Genomic DNA, 27,887 nt, shown 5'->3' with positions numbered 1-27,887 from the left:
TTCTGTAGTCTCTGTATCAGTACAAGAAAAGCTGTGCCTCTGTTCATGTTAAGTCTTGTCAAACTTTTTGTATATGAAACCAGAGTTCTGAGGTTTAAGCTCTTTGGTGCTTCTTTAAAGCAGTTTATGGCATCTGAAACCACAGAAGGTGTGTGTGTTTGTGTGTGTGTAGTGGGAAGAGAGCAGATCAGAGCCTTTGGATTAGTTTATAGATAGCAGAGGCTTTAGCCTGTTGGCCTGCCTTTGCATCATCCTCTGGGATAAGGTCTAAAATCTGGGATCTGAAATCAGTTAAGGACTCCTGAAAATCCCCTTCAAGGACTGTTAGTTGAAAATTTGATCATCTTCTATTTGTAATTATCACTAAACCTGCTCAGTTTAAAAGTGTTCAAGGGAATGAGGCATTTATATTTGACTGAAAAGTCAATGAGAATCTAGTGTACAGCTGTAAATTCTGTCTTAAGAAAACACGAACCGTGTCAATTTATGAGCTGGACTTATCCTGTACAATAAAAGGTATTTAAAATTTCACTTTCCTCACTGCAACAACCAAATGAAAGCTGAATATGAGAAACTCCTCAGACTAATTACAAACTGTGGAAATAAAACACCCTTCACCTGCAAGGGAGCATGTTTCTTTAGGAAAAAGTGGCATTACACTGACCATAGGAACTGAAACAGAATAAAATGACTTTGATCCAAAACTCATTTCTTTTATTTGCTCTCTGTGTAATACTAAATTCCCAAACCTTAATTTTTCTTTATTTTGTAAGCTTTTTTGAATGTGATCACGAACTGACTCTCAACTTCCAGACTTTTATTTATATATATATATATATATATATATATATATATATATAAAATGTGTGTGTGTATGTGTGTATTTAATCATTGCAAGCACACATCGCTGTTTACTCTACCACTTGATTCTTTACAGATCATATCCCCATAGTTCTTGTCAGTTTTCCCTATTTTTATCCCCCATTCCTTGGCTCTTCAGATTTTTCTTACTGCTTTTTGTGTTCTGAAGTAGCCTAAATGGAGCATTTCAAGGTCAGGTTCCTATTCCCAGCCATCTTTCCCTTCTGTTAAAGGATCATCCAGAAAAAATAGCAGGAAAGAGGTAGAGTTATTGGGTGTACCCAAGTCAAACTGCATGCTTTAGGTGGTAGGTTGACACAAGATTCAGATATGATAGACTGGGTCTATTTTTAGCAATCATGCTCTTGGAAACTTTTTGAGGGAGAAGGCAAAGAGGGCTCAGGACAGAGGTTCAGCATGAGCTGGAATCAAAGGCAGTGATTAAGGAATTGAGTTAGGTTTCAAGTAACTATTCCAAGTGCTCTCAGTGACCTTTTGCTTGCTCACTATTATGTCTTTTGTGTCTTTTAGTAATCCAAAGATTGAGACTTTTTTTTTTTTGCTTTACAGAAGAAGATTCCCCTAATATAGCTGCCCTTAATCTTCACAGAATTCCTTCAGCTCATTTTTTGCCTTCTTTCATTAGCAGTGAGATCTTAGATCTCCAAATCTGATGCTCACCTTTAAGAGAACCATAAAGAGGAGGTCACGGAAGATGAATCATTGCGATTGTTCTTTTCAGCTGTGGATGCTAGTTTTTGTTCATTTGTCAAGATCTTTGTTGCTGCTTGTCTGCAATCAAAGGCTTCCTGTCACTACTTGCTTTAGTACTGAGGGCAAATACGTCATTTGGGCCATAGCATTGCCCATCAGGCACCCCTTTGATAATGCAGCCTTGGAACTGCCATTCATTTCTCCACACACCATAACAGCATGTGCATGGCTAACAATTTCATCCTTACTGAAAACTGCACACTGCCATCCACACCAAAGCAGTAAAAACAGTTAGATATATACACATGTGCATACACACTTATATGCAAGCATTTGTAATGGTTTAAATTTTCAGTACTCCCACTATACTGATGATACACAAGCAAATCAGTAAGCAGAACTGTGTAAGAAAGGGGGGAAAGGCAAACTTACTTGGGGGGGGGGCAGGATGATTCGAAAAACACAGAATCTCTTAAATCAATTCAAATATTATTCAGCCTGTTGTACTGAACATGTATTTCATGTATGAACATACTTAATCCTATTTGCATGTTCATGTGTGTATGTATTATAGAGGAAGGCAAACCTGAACTAAAAGGAAGCTGCCAACCTTCAGCAGAACCTGACAGCAACTTTATTTGAGAATAAAGAAATTCCTCCCTTTATGTGTAATGGGACAGGAACATCTCCTAGCAGGAAGACCAGTCCAGTCCTGCTCCCTCATCTTCACACAAAGAGAGGGGATCTGAAGCTTGGCTCTGCAAATGTCATCCTTTGATGAAGGTCATGCTTGTGTGAATGAAGTTCTAGGCAAAAGAACAATTCCGAAGTTTCCTCTTTGGAAAAAGTTTTAGAAAGAGACAGATGCAACTGGTCTGCTGTTACAGGTTCTTTGAACAGGAACACAGGGCAGGGCAGTTAAATATGGCATATTGGCAGCCATGTGTTTTGCACTTTCCAGTAAACACATACCAGACTAAGATGGTTCTAAAAGGAAGGATTGTTCAGTAAACAGGGTTTTTTGGTGTGGATTTTAATTTCTGTTGCTATTGCAGTGCCCCATCTGACCATGGGCAAGTTGCTTGTCCCAGTCTTTCAATGTTTGTTCTTCTCCGTTTTGGGACGGAGCCTGGAAAGATGATGATTATTAAGGATTAGGAGGTGGCATGTTACTCTGAGGTAAATGCCATACAGACGACAGCAGCAGATGGCTCCAAGGCCATCTGCAATGCAGTTACATGAGCCACTTGAGCAAACAGCTTATAACAGCATCACTGCCAGCTTAAACCAGTCTGGGCCTAGAAGAGAAAGCATTTGTGCTCTGGAGCTAGCAGTCTGGAGCTATTCTGTTTCCTTGAGGCAAAGAGATCTATCAGTGCATATAAAGTGCTTTACAAAGGTACCTAGAGGCAGGGCTGGCAAAGCACCGATGTCTGCTGGGATCTGCAGCTCTTTTGGTGGTGGGCAATAGCAGAACAAGTCCCTGAATCCTTCCAGGCCTTCACGCTTACTCTATGTACTTGTGTGGTTGCTGTCACATTTCACAATTTTGAAAGTGTTTGCTGTTTCTGTACACCTGCGAAGGAAACAAATAGTGCTGCTGATGTGTTTTACAGTTAGGGACAGAATCTAGTGCATCTTATACAACGACATGCTGGAAGTCTGCAGCAGAGCAGGCGATTGAACGCAGGGGAACCCCAAGCCATAGGTCAATGCTGAAGCTGTTGGATTGTTCTTCCCCAAAGTTAAGGCCCCTGCTTCCCCCACATACGTTGAGGTGCTTGCACTCTGTGTTTGCAAATGGTTTTATTTTTTCTCCAGTCTAGAGCTGGAAGTAACTCTGAGCAGAAGGGCTGGAATGTCTGCCCTTGGCAGTCCTGAGCTGAGCAGTGACGGTCTCTGAGGACCAGTCTTGTTTGTACAGGAGCTTGATTAAAGATGTGTGAGAGGTTCTGTTCAAGGCATGGAAAGCCCTTGTCTGTGTTTAAAATGCTTAGCAGAGTGTTTCTTCCTCTGCCATGGTGCTGAGTAGCCAGAGCCCTGTTTGATTTACACAGTAGAAGTAGCGCCTGTGTACTTTAGGGCTGGAGTCTAACAGCTATGATAGCATGGGCTTGAGCTCTGTTAGTGGCAGAAATGAAGTCTGACTGCAGCATTTGAAAGCAAACTTCATACTGCTATGATAGGCAAAACTAAAGTTCTGTATCTAAATATTTCCAGGCAGAGAGGTTTAAAATGATTTTCCAGTTGCTAAAGACCAGTGTGTTTGAATTCATACAGTGTTTGCAGTTGCCAACTCAAATCTGAATCCCAGAAGGAGGTCCTGTTTTGGGTCTGGGCTCAGAAAAGAAAGGATTTGTGAATTTTAGGTTAAATTCTGGACTTCTAAAGAATATGGGGAGTTTTTGTTTGTTTATTTAAGAAGATCTGAGGGTTTGAATTTAGCTGTTTCTAGTTCTTGTGAATGCTGAGACTCTCAAAATCTGTTGACTGTTACAACAACGTAAAGAGACAAGTCTGAACTCTGCCCTTTAGGTAACTCTCTAGTTCTGCTTGTTGCCTCAAGGATGCAGCGAAAGGTGCCAGCAGTGTGGGGAAAGGAACATGGTTAAAATGTCATAGAAGAAAAAATTGGTTATAGGTGGGTCTACCTGCTCTGCTACTGCATTTTCATCCCACGTTAACATATGTGGCTTTCTTTAAAAAGCAGTTCTGAAGCGTGTTCTGTTTTCTAAGCTAGTGTCCATGCGTGGAGTAGTATTTGCTTGTACTCATGTGACTAGTCAGTACTGTCTATCCCACAGGCAGCTTGTTAGGATCATGACCTTGCTCCTATTTAAAGTATCAGTGGGGGAGAGCCAACCACAGAGGAGCTGCATGTGTAGTTTTTGGCAGAGTCTCAGGCCTAGGTTCTGCAATATGTACAGGAATTTTTTCCCATCCTGTTTCTTTTTAGTTTTCACTTTTTACTGACTAATAAAAATATAAATATTTTTCCCTAGACCTTTGCATGAAAAAGGCCCAAGAAGGTTGAGAAGGCTACTGGCTGGTCCAAAGTAACATCTTAGGGGAAGGGGAGTTGTAGTTAGGTCCCTGTGGGACAATGATTCAATGGGAAGATGCTGAGGCACCACTTCTGTTCATCAAGTTACCACTTCTGTTAAGTTCAGTCAGAAGAATCCTTGATCCTTCTCTGCTTATTACACTTTCTATGGCACTCTTTGCATGGCTTAGTTCAGCTGTTCTGACCAAATTTGCACTCAGTAATTCATTCTAAGCTAAGACTCTGCTCTCTTCTTGTCCTTCATACCTGGGGTGGGCGAGACCTCAGTTGAGTCCCTTAAATTTAAGAACAGGGTCTGTGTTGTATCCTGACTGAGCTCAGTTGTTTGCTGGCAGTGAGACTCATACAGCACATGTTTTTTTGTCAAACTGTTTCATTCCTTTGAAGAACTAGCTGAAGTTCAGGCCATCTCTCTGGTAAAGATGGTACTGATAAGTCAGGTCCTGAGCCCTTGTCTCTGAGGTGTGCTAGGGGCTGTGAAAAAACTCTTTCTTGCCATCATATCTCCTGTAAGGTGTTTTGTTGTGGAGGGGCATGGCAATAGGTCTGCAAGGTAAGGTAGAAGAATTAGGCCTGGTGAAGTCTGCTTTCACCTTGAGGTTGAGTATGTTGCTAAAAGAAGTAGTCTGTGACAGGAGTTTCCCATGCTGTGATTTCCTACTCTCACAGTGCTGTACATGAAGGATAAAGTATGTCCTTGCAGTAGAGTATGATGGAGCACTGATTTATTTGAATGCCTGCATCCTAGGCTCAAGCTAGAGCTTCAGGTTGCTGAGCCTCTAACTTCTTTTCCCCAAATCCCCAAAACTTCAATGGCTGTAGGGGCATACTGCACACGTGCACATGTATTTGTGTGCGGGGAAGCTCTCATACACTGGAGTAAAGCAAGACAGCTCATTTTGCAAGACTGGGACATATCAAAGTAAAGTTAGTCAGTTGGCAGCTATGAATGTCCTAGCTGTAAGATTTCTATCTGCTGTGTTGAAGATAACCACAACCATTGTTGGTAGCAGTAATAAGGCTTTAATGCTGTGAAGGGAACCAAGGGGATAGCTGATGGTCAGCCGGAAGGATGCATGTCTGCCTGAGGTGAGAGGGGCCAATGTAGTACTACCTAGAGACTGAAATAAAATGAGTGTCAATTATGGGGTGAGCCGACTCCTTTGAGGCCTGGTGCTCAGCTGCCTTTCTGCCTATCTCATTTCACTGCAGCACTGAGATCACTAAAACTCTGTCATTTAACCAGGCCTATTGGAAAGTGGGATAAAAACAGATTCTTGAGAGCAGAATTGGAGAGAGACCCTGGAGAAAGGCCTCCCATGAACTTGGGCTTTGTGGACAGAAAGAGGGAGAGTGGGAATAGATGAAGAAATGAGGTTGTGGAGCCTTTGGGTTTGGTAATGCAGCGACATGGTAGCCAATCAAGGCCTGTTAGAGTATCCAGAGCAAAACCACAGGTCCAGGTTGCCCTCTGCTCCTATGTCTGGGGTTGTGCATACCAGAGCTTGGCATTTGGTGCCTGCCTCTTGCAGCTGTTCTATTTCATATGTCGTATGGGATGTAAATCGTTCGGTAAATGCAAAATGGAAGACTGGCTGGGAGGATGATATGAAGAAAGAATCAGAATTGGGATACATGTGGGGAAGGAAGGCCCTGGCTTTTGTTTCTCATGAGGCATGCCTAGGCCCAGGCCCGTTGTCTCTGTTTGTTACTAAAGGTTTGCTTCAGTTTCTCGGTTCAGTAAATTGCTTCTCAGAGAGCCACAAAATCCTTCCAGCCGAATCTCATTTTACCCCTTTTGCTTTGCAAAACAGAGCATGATCCATGAGTGTGTCTAAGCCAGGAAACAACTGATAGCAAGAACAAGTACTTCCTTGGCTTGCTGCTTTCCCTGGATTAACTAGGATTTAGGAGGCGCACAGTCTGTGTACATTCAGTCAGTTCCCTAGAAACCACCACATACCAGTGTCTTGCTCTTATCTCTGAACTCCATGAACAAGCAATCTCAGCTGCTCAGCACAGATTGGCAGCTCTCACTTGTCCAATAGATACTAAAAACCATGTCAGCCCGGAAATGACAGTGACACAACAACGAAGACATTATCTCCATGGCAAAGTCAAAGGCGGTTTCCATGGTGATGGAGAAGCTCCAGGCTGCTAGTGATGCAGCTGCTGTGTTGGATGGAGTCTGTAGCCTCTTTACAGAGACTGCTCCAATAAAGCTATTATGTGCTTCAGTAGTCCTTGTTAAGTTGTATCCAGCTTTGGGACGTAAAATGAGGAATGAGGGGAAGGTTTAAACTGACTGGAGTGCTGAGCTAAAAAGAAAATGGAAATAGAAGGGTTCAGGTGTTGCAAGTCTTGGAGCATCCATAAATGACAGATGTATAGGGCAGCTTGAGCGCATCTGATATTCTGGTTAATGCTTTCCTGTGGTATTGCCCACCAACATTAATGGCTCCTAAAGTTTTTATTTCAAGTGGGAGAGTCAGGTTTATACCCCCAAGTCTTAACTCCTCTTCAAAATATTGCTCCTGGCTTGGATCCAAAATCAGAATGGATCTCTCTTTCCATCTTGAGACTAGAAATTCCCAGGGGGTTGGGGAAAATACATGAGCTTGAGACTTCTGCATCTCAAGTTCTAAAGTATCTCACAGTTCCCTTGCCCCTTTCTTTTGGGAAATAACCTCTCCTTACCTCAGCACAGGTATGTGAAATTTTTTTAGAGCTCCTCCTGCAGGGTCTTACAGCCTGTGCTCTCCCTTTGTTTATTGGTAGGACAACAGGCACAATGTCTCCTGATTCCTGTATTCGAACCATGTGTTTTTTACATTAGCTTTGTTCCTCTATCTGCCTGTGCTTTGTGGATGCTGCAGCACATCAGTAGGAAGCAGGTATAAAAATGCTCAATTAAAATGATCATTTGATGATTTTGATCCAGACTTTTGGTGGTTTTAAAAATCAGTTGCTCTCTTCTGAGCTAGATGCTAAGAGATTTGTGTTCTGTCTTTCAGGTGGTGCAGGGGACCGTGAAAAGATGCCTGTCAATCATGAAGCTTTCCTGCTCATGGCTAATTCCCAGAATGAAATGGAAGATTGGGTGAAAGCCATCCGACGGGTTATATGGGCTCCATTTGGTGGAGGTATTGCAAATAGCTCACATGCACATAAATTAAAACATTTGCCTCAAGGTAAAACATATTCTTGTGATACTAGGATATATGTAACACTGTAAAATCATTGAGATGCCTAGATAAGCTCTTGGTTGTCTGGAGTGTTTTACAGACAGGGATTTTGGATTGCTTTTTCTGCCAGGGATGGAGGGGAATGGGAGGGGAGGGCACATCCAGACTGTACAACTGACTCACAGTCAGAAGAGGGTGGTGATTTCTAACATTGCACTATTGCTAGTCCTCAGTGTTTTACAGCTATTTTTTATCTGTTCTGTGAGTCTTTCTTATCCCTGTGGAAATAAAGGAGTGTGTCCAGTTTTCTGTTTTCTGCCTCACAGGCAGATGCCCATCTTTAACTTCCATACAGCCAGAGGCAACACTTCTCATCTGGCTCTTTTGGGCCCATTTGGGGAGAGACTTGGCATCAGTGAGTGTATTGTCTGAAGAAGAACAACAGGGTCAGGCTGAGTGAACACCTGTAAGAATACAGCTGTTGACAATTCCTGTATTTAAAACAAACAAAAAATTCAGACTCCCAATATTGATGTTATACTAGAGTCTTCAAATTCTCAAGTCAGTAGATTAGATAGGAAGTGTTTTTACAGTTAGGCATAGAGCAGGAGTTCACAGATGTTTTCTGCTGGGTATGCTGCTGGTGGCTGCAACTCCTGGCTTTGTACTGGACCCTGGACCCTTTGAGTGGCTTGTGTGCTACTGTTAGAGTTCATGCCATTACATGCAGATAATGATATCAACCTCTTTTGGGAGGTGCAGATAAAAAGTGCCAAATAAGGGTTAGGTAACACTGTTATTTTTGCTGAAATGAAGTTACTGTTTTTCCTGGGTCTAGGAAAAAAAAAAAAGTAACCTTAATGCAGTTGGAGAGACTGGAACACCGCAAGGTCACTAAGGAAACCCAATGTTTATTAGTATCTTTTATCTTGTTTTTTTCTTTTAAGTGACTCTTGTGATTTTGAGTCTCTGGTAGCAGTTCTTGGTTTGTCTGGAGAAGATACAATCTCCACTGATGATGTCATTTTTTCCTAGGCCCTTCTTTCACTTAGCGGAAAGGGTGTATAGAGAAAAGGCAGCTTGTACCTGATTCTAAGAGGTCCCATGAAGTGCTGTTGTATTATGTGCAAAACAAGCCCTTTTCATTAGTGGAAACTGATCTATCATGATTTCTCCTCAAACATGAGTATGTGCATGTTTTGCTTTCCCTCTGAAGTACAGTCTACAGTGGAGGGTCTTTTATATGCTGAGCCCAGTGCAGGACCCTGAAGTTCCTCCTGCAGAAATTAGTACTTCTATAATCACTTACAGCAGCCCTTATAGTGTGTTTTACAACTTTGCTGTGTGCATCAAATATATGCTGTGAGGAAAAAGGAGACATTCAGTGACTGCAAGTGGTACAAGTTTCAGCAACAGCCTCCTTCTTCAGGGCATGATGTTGTCAGTGCTGCTGGTATCAGTGCAAAAATTTGTTCATGTTTTTTTGTCAATCTCTTAGAGTAGCTCCAGACCAAACATCTTTTTTTTTAAACTATTAGGAAATTAAATAATTAACAATCCTAACATTTTTAAAAACAAAAAAATGAAAATGACATAAAACCAGAGATGGATTTCTTTTTATTTTTTTGTTTCTTTATGGGGGCAGTATTGTGCAAATTAATCTGCTCTTTTTCTCTAACCTTCTTTGCAAAGCTGAGGGGAAATTTTTGATTTTCCTTTTAAATGAGGGCAGATATTCTTATTGGAATCATTTGATTCCAGGAACTGAAGCTCTAAGAACTGTATGAAATATCAAAAAGCAGAGAATAAAATTATGAGAGCATGGGAGCACAGCAATGTAGAGGGAAATAGGGCAGCTGCTGTTCATTGCTGTATTCAGTTGCTGCAGGCTTGATCCAATTCCTGTTGATGTCAGTGTAAAGACTGCTACTGATGTTGATGAGAGCTGGCTTAAGCCCTGTAGGAGAGAATCATTGCAATTTGCAGAGCTGGAAAGAATTGCAATTGTATATTGAGGTTTTTTCCTTCTTCTGCTTTATCTATCTGTGGATAAAAACTACTCAAGAACATAGGTACATCCTGGGCCTGGCCTGAGCTCTCTGCCCTAATACTCAAATACACCAGTCTAAAGCTAGCGTAGCTATATCTGCTCTGCTCTGCAGTCAAAGCTATGTAAACAGATTCTTATGCTATGGTTTCATGGCTACTATGAGTTGACTAAAGTGCTAGCTGCTGTCAGAAGGAGTAGTCTTTCCCCACCTTGCAATCATGTGTCCCCACCATGTTTCATTCTGCTAATACTGCTGATTATGCAGCTGTGCAGTAGGAAATGATCTGGCAGAAAACTGACATTAAAAAAAATATATATTTTTAGATGGATTGGCTTCCTGGCACAGCTAACCATGCAGCTGCAGGACAACAGTTCCAGCACAACAAGGACACTGGGGAGAGATGATGGGGTGGAGGAGAAGTGATGGGGTGGAGAGAGATGATGGGGTGGAGAAGAGCTCACTTGTTCCTTCTAATTGCAGCCCTCACTTAAACCGGCTTAAAAGAACCATGAAACTGCATCCTGAGTCTACTTTCACTTCACCAAGTATTTATAGGAATCTCAATCACTAAGAAATAGTTAAGACTTTCAAACCTTTGTTTCTAGATGATTTTAGCAGGTTTGGGGAAGTGATCAAACCTACTCCTCCTCCATTAACATCAGAGCAGAGCAATTTCTTTGTGTATGAAATCCCAGCTTAGCTCAAATGTGGGAGGACTGTAAACATAGCTGTCTGTGTTTTAATTGAATAATTTGAACTCTGCTAGCACTGCTAATTTGAGAGCCAAGTCTTATCTATCGACACTTTTTAATATACGAAGCTAAAGGAATGGGGGAGGGGGAGGAATTAAAAAGCAGGCTTCATTATTAATATGTAAATATCCAGCCCTGGAGAAGGTTGATATGATGTAAAAATGAATTATGCCAAGATAAAAGGGGAGGTTTAGCCACACTTTAATCTTTGCTGATGTGTTGAAGAAACTTATAAATCAAAAAGGCTGAGGGTATCTTCTTACGTGTTGATGCGGGCACATGAACTATGCTTAAAGGTGAACAGCAAAGGCTTCTTAAAATGAAACGGAAAACTCCCCAACACTGCTGAAGATCCCAAATCATTAATAAGAGACACATTTAGGCTTAAAAGCCATATGGAATGTATGCTTTGAAATACACTTCAAATGTGGCCTTAAAATAAAATCCAGGGGTTCCTAGTCTTTTGAAGAAGAGATGTCTTGTTTATGGAGAATATGATTTTTAACAAGTTTCCCTGAGTTTCAGGTTCCTGAATTCTTGAGTCTAGTCCATCTCATTCAGAGCAGAGAGTTGAAAGTAAGCTATATGTTTTGATTTTGTCTTTAGGAATAGCTTCTTACAATGGCTTGATAAAAGTGTGTTTTGCAGCACATTCTGATGGAGGGTGATTAAAGCTGTTCCCTCTGATCTTTCCTGACTCCACAAGGGACAAACTTTGCTGAGTTTACAACACTGAAGCTCATAGAATTTTTCTTTATTTATACCTACAAAACTGAGGCAGAGCCCTTACACAGTGGGTCTAAGCACACCCAGGCTGACAAACGCATCTAGAATTACACACACACATTTAGAATTAGCACCTTGCCTTTCTTCTCTACTACCAAGAAAGCCCTTCTTTTTATCTGGAGCATCCCTTTGTGCCCTACAGTCATGCTGTTCTGTGGCAGCTCTTTAATACGGTGTTCTTGTAGCAGTGCCACAGTGCTTCAAGCATAGGACTCCTGGCCGTGAGCTTGGGTGAGAGTGAGACTGCCTGCATCCTCCCAAGGTGGATGTGTAAAAGTAGTTGGTGTGGTGGTAGTAGGGGAAGGGGGTCATTACCCCTTCTGTAAGTGTGCAGAGGTGCTGCACTTCCAGTCCAAAGAAATGTAGCTACTTTTAGGTCACCCCTTGCCATCTGTTTACCTCTCAATTGGTAATTGGTACCTTCATTTTTTGTCTTGCAGAAGACGTAAAATATAATGTGTCTGGAACTGAATTTTGGGTCACGAGGTACAAAGCTGAGTTTTTGCTGCCTGACTTAAAAGCCGAGAGGTATAGCTCTCTTACTGATCAGCACTGCATGAAGACAGAATCATTCTGTGTAAATTTTTGTGCTATGCCTGTGTTTCCCTCTGTTTACTTATTCGTTTTTGCCAAGAGCAGTTCCCTGCTCCTCTGCCAGAAATGCATGTCACAGCCCCTTTCTTTTCTCCATTATTTTATCCTAATTCTTCCCCCTCTTTGTCCTAAGTTTTCATCAGTTCCTTGTGATGGAGGGAGGTGAAGCAGTTGCAATGGATGTGCATCCTTTAAGCAAACAAGAAGAGCTTTACCCTGAGACGGAGTAATTATTCTGGAGGAGCTCTGTGAGGGATTTCTCTGCTGTGGAGGAATAGTCACTTTTTAACTGGTGGGAAGAAATGTCCACTGGGAAAGCCACTCTATTGTCATTAATTCCAGTCTACTTCTCCATATAGATAAACCTGGATACATGGATCCTTTCTACCTCTGCCAGCAGAACAGTGTGGGGAATGTCCTTACTGGCATTCTGGGACCATGTCCAGACCATGACTTGTACTAGGGGAGAGCTAGGAAGTCTCTGTGGTGTAATTCACTATCCAGGTTTATGTCTTTGTTGGTAATGGGCCTAATTAGGAACCCTCTTTTACATTAGTAAGTGGCTTTTAGATAACATCTGGATGAGAGCAAAATATGACTATTTGGAAGGGTCATATATTGTTCTTAGATGCATGTCTAACAGGATGATGGACAGTTCAGGAGCTAGGATATTATGCTGGGATTTGAGAATCTGGGATTTTATTCCTGTATCTGCTACAAACCCTGTGACCCAGGGTGAGTCGTTTTACCTGTGTTGTGTCTCAATTTCTCCACCTGTAAGATAGGGATTTCCCAGTGAGACCATTATGAACACAGAATCTATTAATGAATTTAGGATGTTGAGATACCACAGTAATAAAGACTAGGGAGGTGGCTTCTGGCATCTGTTCAGTGTGAAGACAGAGAGGGGGTTCCTGGTCCCTGTCTTGTTAGAGGGCTCCCCCAGAGCAGCAGTATCAAGTGAGATTCCTGCCTGGACTGTGCAGATCCCCTTCAGTAGATGACAGGGTAGGTTTCCCTTGCGCAGGCTCCTGCAGGTGTGTGGGGAGTGACACCAGGTGTCTGCTGTGTGTGACATGTGCCATTATCACTGTGCAGAGACAGCTGGTGCCTGGTGCAGCTTATCAGTGTTTGCTCTTCAGTGTTGTCTGGTGCGGGGAGATGGGCCTGACCAAGGGGAGAGGAAGAGAGAGAAGATGAGGGTTATTATTTCAGATATCTGCCTGGGATGGGGGCAGATATCAATCATCTGTGAGGGTGCTGGTTAGCCTCATCCCAGGCAAAGATTACCCAGACAGAAGTTACAGACACTTTTCTGGATATAGCAACTGAGGCACAGAGCAGAACTAAAGTTTTGAGTGGGTCTTACTGCCTTGGCTGCTTACAGCAGAGAAAGTTTGAAGTCTGTTGCTGAGATCTGAATAAGTTCTTTCTTCTGACTTATCTCCCTCAGATATGTCTGGGGCCTCCATTACTGCTCTTCTTCTAACATATTCTACTATCATGATGCAGCCTTGAGGTAGGTAAAGACTATTGTCCTCATTTTTTTTTAAGGAGGAACCTGAGGTATTGGGCAATCAAATAGCTTGCCCTAGATCATGTTGACTATGCAAAAGAGCAGCTCTGAAGGCATCATTCAGCAAGGCAAATAGAATCACAACCCTGGCCTTCAGGAGAGCAGACTTTGGCCTATTTGGGGCTCTGCCTGGAAGAATCTCATGGGAAGACGTGTTCAGGAGAGCTGGTTGTTTTTTGAGGATCACCTTCTCCAAGCTCAAGAATGGTCCATCCCAATGCACAGAAAATCAAACAAAGGTGACGGAAGGCCTGCATGGATGAACATGGAACTCCTCACAAAACTCAGACACAAAAAGGAAGCATACAAGAGGTGGAAGCAGAAACAGATGAGCTGGGAGGAATATATTGACACTGTCTGAGCATGCGGGGATGAGGTTAGACAAGCTAAAGCCCACCTGGAGTTGAATCTGGTGAGGGGTGTGAAGGGCAATAAGAAAGGCTTCTTCAGATGTATCAGCAGCAAAAGGAAGACCAGGGAAAATGTGGATCCCCTGCTGAATGGGGCAAGGAACTCGATGGCAAAGGACATAGAAAATGCTGAAGTACTACTCAATGCCTTCTTTGCCTCAGTCTTTACTGGTAAGACTTGCCTTCAGCAATCCCCACTGGAAAAGTCTAGAGCAAGGAGTACTTCTCCTCAGGAGAGGAGGATCAGGTTAGGGAACATGAAGAGAAGCTGGTGGTACACAAGTCCACGGAACCTGATGGGATGCATCCATGAGTGCTGAGGGAGCTGGCTGGTGTGTGAGGCCACTCTGGATCACCTTTGAAAGGTCCTGGTGACTGGAGGAAGTTCCTGAGGACTGGAAGAAAGCAAATGTCACTCCTATCTTTAAGAAAAGCAAGAAGGAGGATCTGGGGAACTACAGGCTGGTCAGCCTCACCTCTGTCCCTGGAAAGGTGATGGAGCAAATAACCCTGGAAATCATTTCCAGGTGTATTAAGGGCAAGAAGGTGATTGGGAGTAGTCAGCATGGATTTATGAAGGGGAAATCATGCTTGACCAACCTGATAGCCTATACGATGAGCTGACTAGCTTGGTGGATGAGGGGACAGCAGCAGGTACTGTTTTTCCTGACTTTAGCAAGCCTTTTGACACTGTTTCCCATAATGTCCTCATTGACAAACTGATGAAGTACAAACTAGATAATTGGAACTGAAACTGGCTAAACTGCAAGGCTCAAAGAGTTGTGATCAGCAGCATGAAGTCCAGCTGGAGGCCAGTCACTAGTGGTACACCCCAGGGATTGATACTGGGGCCAATACTGTTTAACAATTTCATTAATGACCTGGATGATGAGACGGAGTGCACTATCAGCGAGTTTTGAGACTATACTGCAAGGAGTCGTTGATAGGTGGTTGTGCTGTCCTTCAGAGGGACCTTTACAGGCTGCAGAAATGGGCCAATGGGAATCTCATGAAGTTCAACAAAGGCAAATGCAAAGTCATACACCCATGAGGGAATAATAACCCCATGCACAGAAAAGGACCTCAGGGTCCTAGCGGACGTGAAGCAGCAATGCACTCTTGCAGCTAAGAAGGCCAGCAGCATCCTGGGCTGCATTAGGAAAAGCACTGTCAGCAGGTTGAGGGAGGCGATCCTTCTCTTCTACTCGGTACTGGTTAGACACATCTGGAGTGCTGGGTCCAGTGCCGGGCTCCCAACTACAAGAAGGACATGGACATGCCGGAGTGAGTCCAGCAAAAGGCTACAAAGATGATGAAGGAGTTGGAGCATCTGACATATGAGGAGAGACTGAGAGAACTGGGATTGTTTAGCCTGGAGAAGAGAAAGCTCAGGGGGTCTTATCAATGTGTATAAATACCTGACAGGGAATAAAGAATATGGAGCCAAACTCATCTCAGTGGTGCCCAGTGAAAAGACAAGAGGCAATGGGCACAAATTGAAATACAGGAAATGCTGTTTAAACATAAGAAAAAATTATCTTTTTTAAGGGTGATTGAGCACTGGAACAGGTTGCCCAGAGAGGTTGTGGAGTTTCCATCCTTGAAGATATTCAAAACCTGTCTAGACACAGCCCTGAGCAACCTGCTGTAGTCAACCCTGCTTTGAGCTGGAGGATTGGACTAGGCAATCTCCAGAGGTGCCTTCCAACCTCAGTGATTCTGTGTTTCCTCTTTGACCTGTCTGGAGAGATGAGAAAGACTGCAGAGTGTTGAAAGGAGCTCTGGGTCCAGTCTCGTTCTGAAAGCACGTGCAGTTCTTGCAACAAAGCAAAACTACAGCATGTGTAGGGCAAAAGGTGGGGATCTGTGCTCCTCAATGACTTTTGAAAATCCTACCTTTAGAAGTCGGGTAGCTGGTCAACTTCCATGGAGGATTCATAATTTTCATCTCACTTAAGTTCACTCCTTGCATGTGTTTCACCTTTAAGCCGCTGGCTGAAGGCTCAAAGTGACATTCAGTACCAGTGCCCAAGCTTGGCTCAAAGTGACATTCAGTACCAGTGCCCAAGCTTAGCTCAACTCTGAGTGGTGACCATGCAGCAGCCTAATGGTCCAGAGCATCCTGAAGTGCTGTGTACAGGAGCACTGTCAGGGCTTGTGCAGTCAGAGAGAGGCAGGTCCCCTGCTCCTGGTTTCTAAATCTCCAGGCAGCAGTATAAATTCTGCAGTTGCAATGTCATGTCTTCAGCTGGCATTAACAGTTTAGTTCCAGTGGCTTCTGAGTGACAATGCCGTTTGACATTAGGTGAATAAATTTCTAGCCTCTTGTCTGGGCAGTCCTGGGTGCCAGAGGGCAGGAATCCAGAGCTGGGAAATCATAGACACCTAATCAAGAATCCTTCTCAATGCCTCTGCTCATTCAGGTAGCAGATAGAGAAAAAACACAAGTAGCAGTGACTTTTTTTACATATGCGGGTGAGCGGAGTAAAGCTCTTAGTGGGATTTGCTTGATGAAATATCTTTTGGTTGGGAAATGCTGATTAGTCAACCGAAACTTTGCCTGGGACTATTTCAATTTGAATGAAACATACACTGGGAAAGGTTTCTCAAGCTCAGAGGAGAATTTCTAAAACAAGCTCTGTCTGAATTGCTTGTGTATTCCAGAGGTTGTGTAACTAAGATCTAAAATCTATCCAACTTCAAGTCCTTCACTCAGAAAAATGACTTTGAAAAGGGTCTTGGGAAAGAGGTGATTTCAGGAAGGTGCAATGGATAAAATTACGAATATAAGGAGGATTGAATAGAGCACAGCCATCAGGTTTAAACCAAGCAAAAAAAGATTTTTATGCAGTACACAATTAAGTTATGAAATTCATTGTTACAAGATGTTGTGGAAGCCAAAGTAATAAATGGGTTCAAAATGGGATTAGATGAGTTCATAGAAGATAAGTCCATCTGTGATATCAGACAAAAAGGTCTGGATGGAGTTATTAGCTTCATATACCCTGTATTGCTAAGAGCAGTCCTGCTTTAGATAAAATATGGGTGGGGCTTGTGCTTTCCTCAGTAGCAGACTGACATCCCTTTCCTTTCAGCTAGCAAGTGCCATGGAGAGACAATAATGGCTGTGGATTTGTTATGTTGTTGGTGCCAACTACCTGTGGCCCGTGGTCTGACCAGCACCTCCTGCTGCACTGGTGGTTTTCCAGTGAGGCCTTTCCTGTAGTCATTAGGTTCATGCTTGGTGTTTGAAAGCTGACAAGCTTAAAACACTGATGGTTCTCACTGCAGGTCCTGGCAATGTATGATTAATGGGACAAACATGTTCCTGTGGTGTTTCTCAGCTTGCAGGCAAGTATTTTAATTTCTCTGGGTTATTCCTTTGATGAATGTTATGACAATCTGTGCTTACTAAAGGGGAAAGGTAGCCTGCTCCTTTCAAGTTGTAGTGTTAACTGTTTAGGAGCCAAAAATAAAGAAATTCATCCTGCTTCTCTTTTCCTATTTCCTTTCTAAGAGTTATTCTTCTACCCCTCGTGGTTGCCTCTCTTCTCTCCACCATCATCAGGCAATCAACCTTGCAGTTTCCTCATCATACATTCTGAGTTGCAAGTTGGGGGAGGGAACATTCAGCCCTTGACCTCTGCTAGAAATGTTCCTGAAAGGTTGGCACATTTACTGAAATGTTCTATTCATTTTACAAATTGAACTAAATGCTATCCCTTTTTCAAGCACAACCAGTCAGGTTCAGCTGCTGCTAGAAGTTAAACCCTGACCTTATGCTTCGTGGGTGGCAAAGGTATAAGTTACACTTGTTTTCACTGAGACTTTTATTTAGATAGTGGAGGATAAAGGTAAGTGTATGGGAATTAGCTAAAGGTTATTCGTCATCGGTTGAGTTTGAGGAAGCAACAAAGTGAAACCCTTTACAATTCCCCCAGTAGTGAGTTTTACAATTGCAGGTTACAGATTGACAGAGATATTTATGGGGGAGGTGATTTGGATAAGAACCCATCTGTTCAATGTTGATCCTGTTTGTTTGATCCTGTGCTCTAACTTTTAGTTGTGAATCTAGATCATAGGCCTTGCCATGTTCCAGGATGCTCAGAAATCCAGGTATGCAGCAGAGACGAGGATCAGCAGCAGTATTCAGACTCCGTGATCCTTGCATTTGGACCCAAGCCTGGGTTATAGTCCTTCTCTAGTGCTGAGGGTCTGGTGGCAAATAAGCTATGTCGTAACTATTTTATATTTACTAATACTCAGAAGTTTTGTAAAACTTTTCTGTGCAGTACGGAAAGCAATATGCAGCACACCTGGGGGAGAAGTTCTGCCAGTCAGATGCTTTCTACAGACACAGCTTCATTCAAGTCTGTGGAAGGTCTCTGTTAAATGTAGACAGGCATGTACAAGAGTCAGTAAATAAAAAGTTCTGCAGAATATGTTCTTATGCTGTGGGTAGCAAGAAGTTTTCCAGGGCACGTTTGCTCAGATTTCTGCTTGCTAAATTAAAAGGCATTTTTTGGTGCTCTTGATGTTTTGTTCTCCAAATGCTTTTTGTCTTTGTTTACAGAGAAATAGACCAATAAACCTGTGGGTTTGGCTCTGGATTCAGAATGCTGTGGTTAAATGATGTTTAGGTCTGTTTATCATCTTTTCTCTGTGAGCAAACAGTTATAATCTCAATTTAGAGCATAAACTGGGCAGAGTCCACTGCAGGGTAATTCACAGTACTGTTCAGTCAGTTCCTTTCCTGACACATTGTAGAGAGAGGGAAAAACACCACGCGCAAGTTTGGCTGAATCTATTGTGAGACAAAGATGAACACTGCTGTTTGCTAACCTTTCCACCCAGGGTGAGCTGGTTTATCAGTCAGTAAGCAGAAGCCTGTTTATTCTTGAAGGACTTCATTTTACCAGTAAAGGCTGAGTCCCTAGCCAAGAATAGGAGGAAGATATGGGGAAATCATTTTGTTCAGAGGAGGATCTGTCTGAGATGTTTGGAGAAACTGGAAGGGAAATTTTCTGTACAGGGGAATGCTTACTATTGAAGGCTTTCCTGCTGGGTTCAGTCCTGTAACTGATCACCTGTAGCCATTTCACTGCCAGCTTTTGATGGATGCAAGGAGATGTTCAAGCTGCCTGTGTTTGCCTGGGTTAAGAGATGAGTGTGTTTAAGGCTCAACTTACCTGAAAGTTAAGGAACTTCAACTCTGGTTCTGACTTTGAGACTAGGCCCTTTCTCTCCAAATAGACAAAGCAGTTTCCTGGATCTGAGCATCCTCAGACAGATCCTCTTGAGTACATCTGTGTATTAGCTAATAGTATGTGTAAGCTGGTGTCTAAAAATACCTGCAACCGTACGTGCTAGAGCTGTACCAGCCAGCAGGTTTGTTCAGAGTTGGGGGAGGGATCTTTGAGTTCATGTGGGTTCACCATTCCTGTCTGCTGCAGCCAGATTCAAGACTGAATTTGACCTGAGTTAGATGCCAAGCCTGAAACATTCCTGGATTTTCAGAGGTTGTATGAGCTTCAGTGAACTTCCCAGCCAGTCTCAAGGCTTGTAGTGACATGTAGAGGCAGGATACTTTCTCCATCCTCTGGTACCTGCAGCAGAATAACTGTGGAGGTGCTCGCTCATGAAAACATTGCTAGGAGCCGTCTCCACACAGTGCTACCAGGGAAGAAAATGTCTCCAGCTCCCAAGCAGGAAGTTCATGTGAGGTTTTCTTGACAAACAGCTTTAGAAACCTACATTCTCTTTTAGGAAAATAAGAGCAGACCAGACAGTGGTAAACTTCCTTACAGCTAAAGAACCTCAGACCAATGGGGGAAGAGGTAGTTCAGTCTCCATTACCCCTTCTGTCCTTGGCACATGTGCAGGGGGAGATCTCCAGGTGGCAATTTTGATGACAGTTTATATGCAGTGTGGCTAACACTCTGGACTTTATTGCTAGTCTTACAGTATCGGGTGTACTTCTGGAGTCTGCAATCCCTGCAATCCAGTGATTATGTGAGAATCTTGGATTTCATTTTTAAGAAATGTGGTAACAGATAAAGCAGGATCCAAGTATGATCTAGAAATTAAAAACACAGAAGGCAAAGTAAATATATATATATATACACACACACATGCACACACACCCAATGTATATATACATAATATATATATATACATTGTGATTTTTATTTCAGTCTCATCATATTTTGTAGCCTAAGTCATGATTTTTAACGCAATGTTTTGGAATGGATTGAGAGTTGCTTCAGATAAGAAGATAAGATGATAATTGTGGAGTATGTAGATATGCAGCACAATGTTACATTGCTCTCACAGGATACTTACAGCTGCAGAGTTACCATGTGCAGGGAGCAACTGTGAAGCAGCTGCCATTTTCTGCTTTGGTTGTGATGCTCATATGAGCAAGCATGTACTCCTCCTGCCTTTTTCTCTCACGGAGGATGTATATGTTCTTTCTTTGGAGAAGAGTTTACATCCTCTTTGTCATCTCTCTTGCAACTCACAGTATTCTTATCATCCATACTGACATCTAGTTGTGCTTTGGATCATGCTGTGGCCTCAGCCACAGCGAAGCTGTGAATTCCACAGGTTAATTACACTTTGGGTACAAAAGAATCCATTTAAAACAAGCTGACTTTCCATTTCATTGAATGCCTTCGCATTTGTGTGATTTGAGAGATGGAAAACAGAAATGGAGAACTGAATGGAAGAATAAAAATCTGCGTTTGCTGTATCCTGGGTTCCCACCCCAAACATCAGGTCCCAGGCTCCGTAATGTTATTAGCAGACGTGACACATTTTGAGGCATCATTCCAGGGAACGGTGCCAAGAAACCCTGACGGAGTGTCAGATATTTGGAAGTGGACTGGTCCTACTCACCAGCTAGTGCTGTGGGCAGGCTTTCCCTAACCTGCTGCCTGCTGTGATCATAGCAGGATGATAATAGAAGGATGAAGAATACCCAGTCTCTCATTTGTACCTTCTCTTTAAGGATCTCCATCACTTTAGCAAATGTTCTTCAGTAGGCTTTAAATATTGCCTAGCATATTGTTTGGGCTTCTTGTGTCTAATTCTGAAATACTAACTCACTATTTGAGAACTGGAGCCCTCAACCCTGGTACTGCCTTTACCTGTAGCGAGAGACAGTCATTTCTTCAGTTTTTAGTCAAAACAGAAGACATAGAGACAGAATTTGATCTCAGTTTCCTGAGTTGTGGAACAACGCTGTCGCAGTGGCTGGAATCTCAAAACTTGACTACTGGGTTGTTGTCCCCTCTGATGTGCGCATGCAAGCTGAGCCACAGTGTAGTTAAGCAACTGGTGCTAGTAGGCCACCAATTTCAGATGAGTGTGGCCTGTACGGTGACCACAGACATGGTATTTTAATATCAGAAGCATGTGAGCAGCTGCAGACAGGGACAAAACTTAATTTTTTCTGCAGAGGGGAATGAAGTTAGCCAGAATTGTTAAAATTCCCCAGAAGCCTGGGGCAAAGCTTCTGACTGGTGACTGCTGCAGATCCGCAGTCACATGAGCACGTTTTGTAAATGGGATGAAGGGCTGACTTCTGTAAAACTGCATGGGGCAGTGCGTGATTTGTCTCAACTACAGGCCACTTACCCTGAGGGTAGGAACTGAGGGGGTGAGTCTGGTCCTGCAGCAAGTCCTGGGGGCTGGTTCACACAGAAAGAACTTTTAGTTCCTTCCCCTACCACTTATCTAGCTGAGCTATTCATTATCAGGCAAGTTCTCTGTAAAGGGCTAAAGCAAAGGCCATAAGGACAAAAAAGCTGCACCAGATCAAAGGCTATGGCTTGTCCTAGTCTGTGTAAAACTTTGGAGCACATCACGGAGCTGCAGAGATGTCCTCAGAATGTACTAAGGCAAAGGTGGGGGGACATTCCCCTCCAACTCGAGCTTTCTGCTTCTGGTGCTTTGCAAGCGACTCAAAGACCAGACCAGGGCACCAGGTTGCCTGCAGCGCAGCTAACATTGCCTGTATCAGGAAGGGATCCAGAGTGTGGCATGCAGACGGCAACTGTTGCTCAGCTCTTCCAGCTATCAGGAATAGATCTGACAAGCAATTAGAGCATGAATATATTACACAGCCGATGGGGGATGCCTTTGTTAAAACTTGTGACCCATACTTAGCTGCTGTTTACATTGGCGGCAGCTTCGAGGGTGGGCAAGACTCTACCTGCCTGTCTGTCTGTCTCCCTCTCTCTCCTTCCCCTGGCAGAGGGAGCTGGGGAGCTCTGCATCTCATTGGATATTTCAAATGCTTTCTGCACAAGTCATAATTAATGCTGAGTTGTGGAGCTGATACCAGATGTGCTGCTGAGATTATCTCCCAGGGCAGATCGGCTGCTCTCCGCTCTGTAGCGCTGGATGAATGGAAAGTTGCCAGTGCTGGGACTCAGAATGTGTCTGATGCCTGAAGTCAGGACTTTCTTTTTCTGCCGCTCCTGCTGTCTGACACTGCCTAGTTTCTGCTTGAAGCTCAGCGCCTGTCATGTAGCGGAGTGCTGCACAAGAACAAGAGGTATGAGATGATTTTCCAGAGGTTTTAGTTGTTACAGTTTCCTTTTCTTAGAGGAAAAGCGGACATTTGAGCTGAGACTTAGGTATGCTCAGGCAGAGGCTAAATATCTAAATATAGTAGCTGTCTTTATGAATGGGAAAGAGTGAGAAGGACTCGGTCTGTGGCCAAAAATACTGTCAGATTCCAACCTAGAATCTAATGATAGTTTTGGGAAAGTGTGTTTGTGTTTGTTTTCACCCAGAATATTTAAATGCATACATGTGGATGAGAGTGAACATGTCCTAATATGTGAAGGCTGATCTTTGTGGGGAATGGGCTCAGTATATGCCAAGTTCTGCCACAGACTCATTTGTGTGACTTCAGGCAAGTTACTTAATCTGGTTTTCTTGGTTCCCGATCATCTGTCACTTCCTTTTCTTTCCCCCTTTGTCTAGCTGGATTGTTTAGTTTTTATGGACTCTTACTAGGCATGTGCAGCTCCTAGCACTGTGGGACTCCCTTTTCAGTTGCTGCTGCAGTGATTGATATAGGATGTGTTTGCGGGGGGGCCAGGGGAGGGGAAAGGAGAGCGAGCTACAGGTGGGTGTGTGTGTTTTGTGCTGTGAAAGTGCATCTTTGAATGTCTGCCCATGATTTTTTCTCTCTGCTTTCATGTGTGAGAGGGACAGATAAATGGGAGCCTAAGCATGTATGTGGGAAGGTCAAAGCAGAAGCTTACATGTGCAGGTGAGCACGTACACAGTCTTGTGCATCCATAAACTGCAGGTCTGTGAAGGTGTGCGTACTGCTGTGCAGCAGCATCCAGGTGTGTGCCTGATTATCTTCCTGCACATCTTTTAATGTATGTATACTAATGTGTACAGCTGACGTAGGTGTTTCTGGACTTTTCCCACTTTAAGCACGTATGGACTCCTCTGTCCTCTCTGTGAAGAAAACCTCTTCAAGGACTGACTTTATCATCTCTGTCTTTAGTTTATTTTGGTTGAAATCAGAGCTCTGATGAGGAAAAATGAAGCAGGGAGCATATATTTTCCTGCCCACTGCATGTCTGGACAGCATAGCTGAATGTATAGGCTTTGTATGCCTGGAGCTGGTGGGTGAGCTATTCAGGCCAGGACAGAGAGCCTGTCTGTGCCTTAGTCAGTACATCATTCCTGGCTCACATTTTCCACAAAGAGCCACCTAAATCTTTAAAGAACAGAGACAGTTTGTTGGAGTGGAGAAAATTCTGTAGCTCTGCTAGCCCATTTGTTTGGTATCTGTTGAATCTTTCTGAGATTAAGGATGTGGTCGCAGGCATGTCTTTTTTTTTTTTTTTTCTTTTCCCCTGCTTTGAAACCTAACAAAAGTGCCTAGCTCTAGATAAGGCTATAACAAGGAACATTAACCCTTAGTTTGCTAGTAGCTTTTGGCTTTCTTTCCAGCCTACCCCTGTCTGGGACTGTGTTTGGATGGCACTTGCTCCCCTTCCCCTGAATGAAGAACAAGACTGTAATGTGTTCCAGCAGGATCATCGAATGGAGTGAAACACTGCCAAGTTCACTCTGAGCTACAGGCCCCACTGATTAAAAACAGGCCTGTGCCTCGAGGAGACAGCAGATGAGGAAGTATGCAACTGGATCCATGTTTGCTTTTCCTTGCAAAGCAGGGCAGTCCCTGCCCAGCAATGCTGTCATAGCTTGGTGGTTTCGGGGACATTTGACCATCTCAGTTTTACAGGCCCTTGTGAGACCCAGCTGAAGTGAGATGAGCTTTACAGAGCTAACAGGATACTGCCATGCCAGTCTGCCCTGTTTAGCCCTGGAGATTGAACTAGGTGAATCTGCTATGTCTCTTGTCAGCATAGCTGTGTCTGTGAGAGCCCTAACGCTAATTTTCCTGAGGGGAGACTTAGTCAAGGCCCCCCAGCAGATGCCCAGATGAAAGATTTCTGCCAGGCCAGGACTGTCGGCAGTCCTTCTCCAGCCCACTGCAAAGATAGCCCCACTCCCCTCTCAGTTTGCTCTTTCTCTTAACCCTAACCCTCATTTCTTCTTCCAAGCTATAAATGAGGTGTACAGCCATTGCACAGATGAACAGTTGCTCCAAGCCCAGCTGTCTTGGCATCCCTGCTTGTCTTTGGCAGTCCTCTTCCAGCCCCACTCTAACTGCAGCTTTATACTTTCTAAAGCTAAAATAAACCCTAACCCTAATGTTTTTACTGCCAAGAGGTGTAGCAACATGAGCAACACCTGGATGGTTCCCTGTCTGTGGTTCAGCAAAAAAAAATTAGGGTTAGGGTGGAGAGAAAGAGAAAATGTAGGGTTGCAGTGGGAGTGCAGTTGGAAAGGGGCTGCCAAAGGAAAGCCAGAGCAGCCAAGAGACCTGGGCTAGGAGAAAGACTTCTAGGCATCGTTTGAGGGGCCAAGACTAAGGCTGCCCAAGAAACTTAGGGTTATGGTTGGGGTTGAGAGAAAGAGAAAGTGTAGAGCTGCAGTGTGAGTACATCTGGAAAGGAACTGCCAAAGGAAGTGGAAGCTGCATGGAGACCTGGGCTAGGAGAAGTCTTTGGTCTGGGCAATTGCTGGAGGACCTTGTTTACAGCCCCATAAAATAATTAGGGTTGGGGTTGAGCGAAAGACAAAACACAGAGCTTCAGTTGAAGTGGTGCTGGAAGGGGTCTGCAAAGGGAAGATGGAGCTGACAACAGGAGAGAGGTTTAGGAGACATGTTTTGTCTGGGCAATGCTTGGGGGCCTTTTCTAGCACTCCTCTGGAAAATTAGGATTCAGGTTTGAGAGAAATAGAAAATGTAGATCTGCAGTTGGAGCTGGGCCATAAGGGGACTGCCAAAGCAGAGGGGGGCTGCCAAGAGAGCTGGCCTGGTCTTTCATCCTGGCAATGGCTGGAGGGCTGCTTCTATGCCTCTGCAGAAACTGGCTAACCTGGAGGGCTGCGTGAGCTCTGCCATGCACAGCCCTTCAGCGCTCACTGTCTCGCAGGAAGGAACCTTGCTTGTGCCAGTCCAGCTCCTTTCACTCATCATATCACAGGGTAGATCAGCTTCATCCTCACTCATGTCAGTCTTGATTTCATGGCTGTTTCTGCTTGTTATGTATTTGAAGTAGCATGAACATAGGGAGGTGAGCAGTATTGCAGTAGAAGAGTATTACAGTGCTTTGGTATCCTCCAAAGACTAATGTTTCTATCCAGGAGAAAAGGGTGCTACCAACCTCCATGCCTGAGAAGGGGGAAAGGATAGGGATCAGCAGTGTCTGGTTCTGCAGCAGCCACCTAGAGAAACATTAATGTTGTGTTTGCAGAAGATCTATCTGCTTCTATTTATGGATCTGAAAGTATGTCACACTTCCATCTTCATCTGGTAGTTTAAAGTCACATTCCTTAACCTCTATATGCTCAACATGCTGCCCAGGAGCCCCAGACATTGGTTGTAGCTACAGGAAGCTACCATGCCTGCGATCCAAGTCCGGGCAAGCACAGACTGATGTTGCCTGAAATGTATTAGAGCATGTCACTGACCACAGGCCAGCCAAGGCTAGGGAAAAGCAGACAAAGCTTCACACTGCAAGTGGAGATTACGCATGCAGTTCTTCTGTGTGTGTGTTCGCATACGTATGCGTCTGATTCTGCCTTTCTCGTTGCTTGGGATTAGTCTGGAGCACCCAAATGTGCGCTACTAGAATATTAACTCCATGCTCCATATCTGCGAGGATGCAGAGCACTTACCTCTTTCCCAGTCTTTCTCTAGATTGACTCTTTGGGAAACAGGACCATGACTCTACAAGTAGAGATTTGGAAAGACAAGTGTTGCTATCCTGTGATTGCCCTGACATCTACCACAGACCTACATCCCTAAACCTATACATCTTACATCTAGAAAAGTGAATACCAAATACCATTTTGAGGAAATAGATAGGTTTGGTGGGAGGAAACCTGGATATGGAGGTTTTTTGTCGCTAGGGTGCACAGCTTGGAGTCTGGCCTAAGCTTGCTGTAAGTAAGGCTGAAGGACCTTGATTTGCATTGGCCCATGGCCCAGGACCAAGCATTCAGTTCAGAGGAAGGGGGAGACAAGGTTATTAGCAGAATAACATGAAGGAGGTTGGACAGGTGCTCCTGCTCAGCCTTTCACAGGTGAGGGGCCTGCACTGTACCTTGCAACTGCTGTTACCCGAATTATTCTTTTGTGTATTTGCTGTGATATGCACTTTTGAGTTACTGGTGGGTCCCCTCACTGGCAGCATCAGCAGAGAGGACAGGACAGCCAGGCTTCACTTTTTCAGCTACAATCTGGATGGAGATGTTTTCTGAGAAGGTGGACTGGAAAGGTTGTTCTTTCATGGCCACCCAGCCTCTCTAAGTGCCCTGGAAGCTCTTGGACAATGCTGAGTCCCACATACTGAGCAGTCTTGCTGTGCTGCTTTGCTCTGCCCCCTAATGACAACAGGGATTACTTGGTGAGATTACAAAGTAATCTGTGCAAAAGCAGGAAGAGATTCCCTGCCCCAGAATGTAACTTCAGAGACACGTACCTCAGTGAAAACTCATAAACAGATTAGAAACTAGAACTAGGAAAACCTTTACTCTGCAAGAAAAACAGAATCTACAGTGATAAAGATAATTCACTCCCATGCTCCAGGGCATAGTATCTTGCTAAGATAAGGAGGGAATTTCCTTCAAGACTCTTCATGGCTTTCCAGCTCTGATATTGTAATGCTGTTGTGTAGGCTGAAGTGTACAGAAAGGTTCTGTCTTCTGATGTATCACAAACTGGCAGGGAAAGGACTTGGACTTTGGATCCTTCTTGCATGCTTCGTTCAGAGAATTGAGACTGAGGTTGGTGGAAATTTTGTTTCAGCAAGGATTTAGCAGGGTTGGACTGAATACAGAATGCAGGTCTGATTTGATATGATTTATCCTATGGAGGATAGTGAATGGTGGTTAGGAGATTTCCTGCCAGGAGTCATCAGCCTCCCATGAATATAGCACTAAAATAAAAATGGAAAATGTGGTTACTTGCAGGAAGGTAAGTAGAGCTTTAAGAAATAAGCAAATCCTCTGCCCTGGTATAATCATGTGCATGCATCATTGTGAACACAGTGTAACTCCAGTATTGTATGATGCTGGTTTTTTCAGACCTGCAGGATTGAGTGCTAAATGTGTGATCTAAAGCTCCTTGAAATGAGTGGAAAGTTTCCTGTTGCTTTGAGTGATCTTTGAATAGAATTTCCTATCTGATATGGTCTGATCTTGTTTGAAATTGAGTAGATTTGGGGATTATGACACTTACTGACTATCTCATTTCCAAAATGGGGTTAACTTGGATGATATCCTC

At 43.6% G+C, this 27,887-nt stretch overlaps 1 protein-coding gene across 2 annotated transcripts in view; it reads left to right on the top strand.

Moving 5' to 3' along the window:
• The first annotated feature begins 7,661 nt into the window (after positions 1-7,661).
• ARHGAP22 (Rho GTPase activating protein 22) overlaps positions 7,662-27,887 on the top strand; it is a 45,434-nt gene continuing 25,208 nt past the window's right edge. The window contains exon 1 of one of the 2 annotated variants that reach the window (XM_013958817.2): positions 7,662-7,782. In XM_013958817.2, the coding sequence (XP_013814271.1) occupies positions 7,677-7,782 (106 nt within the window). In that variant the 5' untranslated portion in view covers positions 7,662-7,676. Of the gene's footprint in view, positions 7,783-22,315; positions 22,554-27,887 lie in introns of those variants that run through there. The other variant, XM_013958816.2, reaches the window with a different exon arrangement.

This window comes from Apteryx mantelli, chromosome 7, assembly GCF_036417845.1.
Source record: "Apteryx mantelli isolate bAptMan1 chromosome 7, bAptMan1.hap1, whole genome shotgun sequence".
Lineage (NCBI taxonomy): Eukaryota > Metazoa > Chordata > Aves > Apterygiformes > Apterygidae > Apteryx > Apteryx mantelli.
Note: the sequence above shows the minus strand (reverse complement) of the source record. Positions and strands in the feature narration are given on the sequence as shown.